Source organism: Rosa rugosa, chromosome 6 (genome assembly GCF_958449725.1).
Source record: "Rosa rugosa chromosome 6, drRosRugo1.1, whole genome shotgun sequence".
Classification (NCBI taxonomy): domain Eukaryota; kingdom Viridiplantae; phylum Streptophyta; class Magnoliopsida; order Rosales; family Rosaceae; genus Rosa; species Rosa rugosa.
In genome coordinates this window covers 12798865-12805226 of record NC_084825.1, presented here as the reverse complement: position 1 = coordinate 12805226, position 6362 = coordinate 12798865, and the positions used below count along the sequence as shown (strand labels likewise).

At 39.0% G+C, this 6362-nt stretch overlaps 2 protein-coding genes and 1 long non-coding RNA gene across 3 annotated transcripts in view; all 3 read right to left on the bottom strand.

Moving 5' to 3' along the window:
• LOC133716241 (rust resistance kinase Lr10-like) overlaps positions 1–556 on the bottom strand; it is a 14950-nt gene extending 14394 nt beyond the window's left edge. Inside the window, exon 1 of the mRNA XM_062142959.1 lies at positions 32–556. Coding sequence (XP_061998943.1) covers positions 32–556 — 525 coding nt within the window. The remainder of the gene's footprint in view (positions 1–31) is intronic.
• A 1103-nt stretch (positions 557–1659) lies between these two features.
• LOC133716240 (pyrophosphate-energized membrane proton pump 2-like) lies at positions 1660–2363 on the bottom strand. Its single transcript, XM_062142958.1, has 4 exons — positions 2358–2363; positions 2120–2231; positions 1859–2009; positions 1660–1759 (listed from the first exon to the last, which is right to left on the bottom strand). Exons 1-4 carry the CDS (start codon positions 2361–2363, stop codon positions 1660–1662), a joined length of 369 nt encoding a protein of 122 aa, XP_061998942.1.
• Positions 2364–2936: 573 nt separating this feature from the next.
• Positions 2937–3754, bottom strand: LOC133714252 (uncharacterized). The gene is made up of 3 exons (XR_009848513.1): positions 3607–3754; positions 3253–3391; positions 2937–2982 (listed from the first exon to the last, which is right to left on the bottom strand). It is a non-coding gene; the product is annotated as an uncharacterized LOC133714252 (long non-coding RNA).
• Between the last annotated feature and the right edge of the window lie 2608 nt (positions 3755–6362).

Below are 6362 nucleotides of genomic sequence, written 5' to 3'. Positions count from 1 at the left end.
TTGTCTCTGAAATTTCTTCATAATCCACTACTGGTGTGTCTTGTGGATATAGGAAAGGCTTTGGAGGCATTTGAATGCATTCAACCTCTCCTTCAAGCATCTCTACTACTTTGTTCATCGAATTAGGACGGTCACTTGGCTTCATTTGTATACACCACAGTGCTACCATCAGCATCTTCTTTGTTAGTTTCTTTTCCTCATTTGTGGCATCTTCGATTTCCATCTCCTTTTCTTCACTGAACTGGTCGTACACCCAAGAAGGAAAGTAAATTTGGCTCATATTGACCGCATTTGCATTCAAGTTCTTTCTTTTCCCTGCTATTTCCATCAACAACATTCCAAAACTATAGATGTCAGCTTTGTTCGAGACACCTCCAATATTCTTGTGAAACAATTCTGGAGCTATATATCCAATGGTTCCTCTTGCTGCAGTCAAGATTAAACTGTTGTCATCTAAGGGGCATAATCTTGCCAAACCGAAGTCTGAAATCTTCGGAACAAACTTATCGTCAAGAAGAATGTTGTGTTGCTTGATATCGAAATGCAAAATTTTCATATCGCATCCTTGATGCAGATAATCAATACCATGTTAGTGTGAGTCATAGTTCCCTATTAGGAATAGACTACAAGGGAATATATTGTTGTAACTACCACTACACCAATTTTTCAATCAGACGACAGTTTTTCACTGTCGTCTGATTATAGAGTTTGCTGTTGTCTATCTCAATGCCGTCTGATACATAATCAGACAATACCAAAAAACTGTCGTCTGATAAAGTTTACTACAACAGCGACTACTATATTGTCTGTTGTCTGAATACCACGAAGAACAACAGCAATAATACTAAAAATTGTCGTCTGATAAAGTTTACTACAACAGCGACTACTATATTATCTGTTGTCTGAACACCACAAAGAACAACAGCAATTTGTACCAGAACTCTTGTGCAAAGTAATTTCAGTTGGCAGACCCTGGAAGAATGTTGACGTGTAATGAATATTTAGAGAACATTGATTTGTACAAAAACTGTTGTCTGAATGAAGCTTGTAGATCAGCAATGTAATTGAATACTATTGTCTGACTTTGAACAATACAACAGGAAAACTATTAAAGCTATTGTGTGTCATTGCTTCAGACAACAGTTTTTTCTTTCTTTTTTCTTTATGTTCGTTTGTTAGACAATGGTTTGCGATTGGTATTGAATTGTCTGAGATAGAAAAGAAGATATACACAATTGAACAACATATCCTTGATTCCAAAAACCATTTCATTCCAGTATTCGTCCCAACATTTACACAGGAATTAACCTTGCCCAAGTGCCTATATCTTTTTCATTAGCTTAACAAGCTTTCAAGTTTCATGAGCTTTACATGATAATAAAAAAGAATACAATTTGCTCGCTCTCTCAAGATATAGTTGTAAGCAAAATCACTGCAAGCTTGAAGCCTATTCCTTTGGTGTTGTACCACTAAGATAGTTGTAAGCAAAATCACTGCAAGGAAAGAAAAGTAGATGCAATTAATAAATTGTCAAGGTATTGAGAGCATCATGATCAAATACTAAAGCTCTTATAAAAAGTAGATTGACACAAGTCAATCAAATAGTTTACGTGCACTCGGGACTGATAAACTGGAAAACCCGGAATTGTTATAAACTACTCAGAGAAAGACAGGAGCCATGACTAGCATTTTTGTAGCAAGCATTTTAATAAGGACATGAAGTGAAGGTCCAGCTGTGTCTTTGAATGGGACTCCCACTCTGCAAAACAAACAAGAGGATATCATTTTTGAGAATTCAGAGACTGGTAAATGATTGACAGAATATTAGATAAATCATAATGACGAAAACAATAAGAACTTGGTCAAATCTACTGCCACAGTACCACTAGACATCTCCAAATTAACAGAAAAAGGAGGACAGCAGGACTTACATGTCTCCTGTAATTGCAGCCTTATGACAATCACTTCCTTTGCCTCCGGATAGTATCCAAATATCCGGAACGCAATACCTGCAAGGGATTCAAGCAATAGTTATTCCTTCATGATCTAATTAATATGGAAGCAACAACAAACTTATCTCCACTCCATGCCCAAATTTATAAAAACATAATTGACCCACCAACTGCTATAGGTGAAATAATAGCCAAGGCACCAGGTTTTATCATCTCCCTCAAAGATGCATATGCTACAATAGCAACACAACGTGCATAATCTGGCTTCTCCTTATATTCCTGCAGCAACATGTTAGAAAAGGCATTACTAAAAGGAATGCAAAACATCAAAAATTCACACTGTACCTTGAGCAATAGGTGAATAGGCAATCAAAGTGATCCCAAGTTCGTCACAGGTAGCCTTACCTCCATTCTCCTCTGGTGCCTTGTATATGAGACTGTAATTCACTTGCTTTGATGCTAGTGGGATACCTCTCTTTTTGAGTTTCTCGTATGCATCACGCAATCTCTTTTCTAAAATAAGGAACTTTATGCATCATGTTCTAATTAATTAAGGAGGGCATGCAGTTTCGTAAAATTGATATCTTTTCAGTGTGCCAATATCTTCTATACTTACTAAACTAAAGAAGAAAATAAAATAGACAAGATGCTTATAATGTAGAGAAAGTATTTCATTGTTCGTTCTGCTAACTTATATCAATAAGAACAAAACAATAGACTTGTCTTTCTTTGGAAGAAGCACAAGATAATATATAGAAGTCATAGAACCATGACAACTACCAAGAGCACTACCGTCAAATTCAATCAATCTAATGCTTTTATACATCAACAAACCCTGAAAATTTCACACAGCCACTCATCAATATCAACCCGATTATAAGAAAATAAAGGGGAGAGAATACCAACATTAACAATCGGAACCAGCACAAAATCTAAATCAGGAAGGAAGAGAAAGAGGGATTGGGTACTTTTTCGTGGATTTTCCCTGGCTTCCACTGCCTTTATCCTTCTTCTGAAGGAATTGTTGAAGCTGATGATAAATGTACAGGGACCAAATATTAAAAATCAGATCGATCATTTGTCTCTCTCTAGTCGTTTCTATAACAGTTAACAAAATGAAAGAAAACACCTACAGGCATTACAGGATTTCCCTATCTATCTAAACTATACCTAATAACAAATATACCTCGACAAGTTACAGTTCAAGTGTGTGGCAAATGAATTAAACGCTTGAGCTCTATTTGCTAACACAGCAGCCGAATTACGAAAGCTAGTGTGCTATGAGCCAATGTGTATGTACCTTTTTACGGCCAGCAGCGAGCAGATCGGTACGGCTCTTGTCCTTGTCCATCCGATCCACTCCGTTCTTGCTCCCCACTGTGACTCCCCAGAATCACCGCGGCCACGTCTCAATCACCATTAAACTCCGCTTTCTCCACCTTCAACACAAACACCATTACATTTGCATAAACACTCGATTTGTTCATTCATAAAAATGCACAGAAATAGCAGACAACCATAACTTAAGCTGAGCTTCGTGCTCAAAATCACAACAAATTAGGTTTCAATTCGATTGGAACGTAGCATCAATATGAAATCTGATTCAGAAGATCTAGAACCTGATTCGCAAACTGAATCAAGGAGAAAGGTGTACCTGGATTTAGCACCAGCTCGATCTCGTGGTTTTGGTGCGAATTGCTTAATTGCTAGTCTCTTAGGCCCTTCTCTCTTTCTCTTCTCTCTTGTCTCTGGTTGGGACTGTGGGGACGTGTGGTTGCTTCCCTTGGATCCAACGCAACCTTCGTTTTCCCTTGGTCCAATGATCTCGATCGATGGAGGGGTGGCTGGGGTTTTATTCTTCATCGCTTGGGCTATCTTTTGGTGGTGGCGGTGTCAATAGTCGACGACCGGAAGTCGAGCTTTCCGGCGTGACAGATAGAAGGTGAGAGGAAGAGAGAGAGCAGAGAGAAAGAGGCATGTGCGGCTGAAAGAGGAAGAAGGAGAAAATGAAAAAGCCTAGGGTTCTTTTCTTTAAATACTAAGTCGTGAAATGCAAAATTTGGTAGAATGGAGGGAAGTGAAAATTGAAACTTTGGCCAAGTCTTGAAGTCAATTAATTAGGGCGCCAACATGTTGAATCCTAAGGGGAGCGGCACCATGCGAGGATAAACGTTGCGGAATTTTGACATCCGTAAGTAGACCCCCTACCCATGAGAGTGTGGGAGCTGAAAGATCGAAAAAATTGAATTGTCAAGGACCGGTTAAGAGCATATTTGTTTTATGTTCTATTTAGGGTATTGAGTTGACCGGGTAGATCGAGGTCCAACCGAATGCGGAAATTGCTGAAATTTCTACCACTAACATATATTCATATGAAAATAACATCCAGCGGTGCATTTTAAAAAATTCCATTTCGTCCCCCATTTTGCTCATGGAGGGTAACAAGCCTAATAAACTAGTTATACTACATTACAAGACATATAAGGATTATGTGCGATCCAAAAATTTTGAAATGAAAATCGATCAATCAGAAAATTCTTATATGTTTATACAATAGTGATAGGTATTGTGTAAAGAAATTAGGCCGATCCGCCGTGAATAAGCCACCTAACGGAGCGGTCAACGCTTTGCACAAGCAAACTTCCCTAAGGGGAGCGGCACCATGCGCGGACAAACGTTGCGGAATTTTGACATCCGTAAGTAGACCCCCTACCCATGAGAGTGTGGGAGCTGAAAGATCGAAAAAAGTGAATTGCCAAGGACCGGTTAAGAGCATATTTGTTTTATGTTCTATTTAGGGTATTGAGTTGACCGCGTAGATCGAGGTCCAACCGAATGCGGAAATTGCTGAAATTTCTACCACTAACATATATTCATATGAAAACAACATCCAGCGGTTCATTTTAAAAAATTCCATTTCGTCCCCCATTTTGCTCATGGAGGGTAACAAGCCTAATAAACTAGTTATACTACAATACAAGACATATAAGGATTATTTGCGATCCAAAAATTTTGAACTGAAAATCGATCAATCGGAAAATTCTTATATGTTTATACAATAGTGATAGGTATTGTGTAAAGAAATTAGGCCGATCCGCCGTGAATAAGGCACCTAACGGAGCGGTCAACGCTTTGCACAAGCAAACTTCCCTAAGGGGAGCGGCACCATGCGCGGACAAACGTTGCGGAATTTTGACATCCGTAAGTAGACCCCCTACCCATGAGAGTGTGGGAGCTGAAAGATCGAAAAAAGTGAATTGCCAAGGACCGGTTAAGAGCATATTTGTTTTATGTTCTATTTAGGGTATTGAGTTGACCGGGCAGATCGAGGTCCAACCGAATGCGGAAATTGCTGAAATTTCTACCACTAACATATATTCATATGAAAACAACATCCAGCGGTTCATTTTAAAAAATTCCATTTCGTCCCCCATTTTGCTCATGGAGGGTAACAAGCCTAATAAACTAGTTATACTACATTACAAGACATATAAGGATTATGTGCGATCCAAAAATTTTGAAATGAAAATCGATCAATCGGAAAATTCTTATATGTTTATACAATAGTGATAGGTATTGTGTAAAGAAATTAGGCCGATCCGCCGTGAATAAGCCACCTAACGGAGCGGTCAACGCTTTGCACAAGCAAACTTCCCTAAGGGGAGCGGCACCATGCGCGGACAAACGTTGCGGAATTTTGACATCCGTAAGTAGACCCCCTACCCATGAGAGTGTGGGAGCTGAAAGATAGAAAAAAGTGAATTGCCAAGGACCGGTTAAGAGCATATTTGTTTTATGTTCTATTTAGGGTATTGAGTTGACCGCGTAGATCGAGGTCCAACCGAATGCGGAAATTGCTGAAATTTCTACCACTAACATATATTCATATGAAAACAAAATCCAGCGGTTCATTTTAAAAAATTCCATTTCGTCCCCCATTTTGCTCATGGAGGGTAACAAGCCTAATAAACTAGTTATACTACATTACAAGACATATAAGGATTATTTGCGATCCAAAAATTTTGAAATGAAAATCGATCAATCGGAAAATTCTTATATGTTTATACAATAGTGATAGGTATTGTGTAAAGAAATTAGGCCGATCCGCCGTGAATAAGGCACCTAACGGAGCGGTCAACGCTTTGCACAAGCAAACTTCCCTAAGGGGAGCGGCACCATGCGCGGACAAACGTTGCGGAATTTTGACATCCATAAGTAGACCCCCTACCCATGAGAGTGTGGGAGCTGAAAGATGGAAAAAAGTGAATTGCCAAGGACCGGTTAAGAGCATATTTGTTTTATGTTCTATTTAGGGTATTGAGTTGACCGGGTAGATCGAGGTCCAAAAGAAGGAGGAAATTGCTGAAATTTCTACCACTAACATATATTCATATGCAAATAACATCCAGC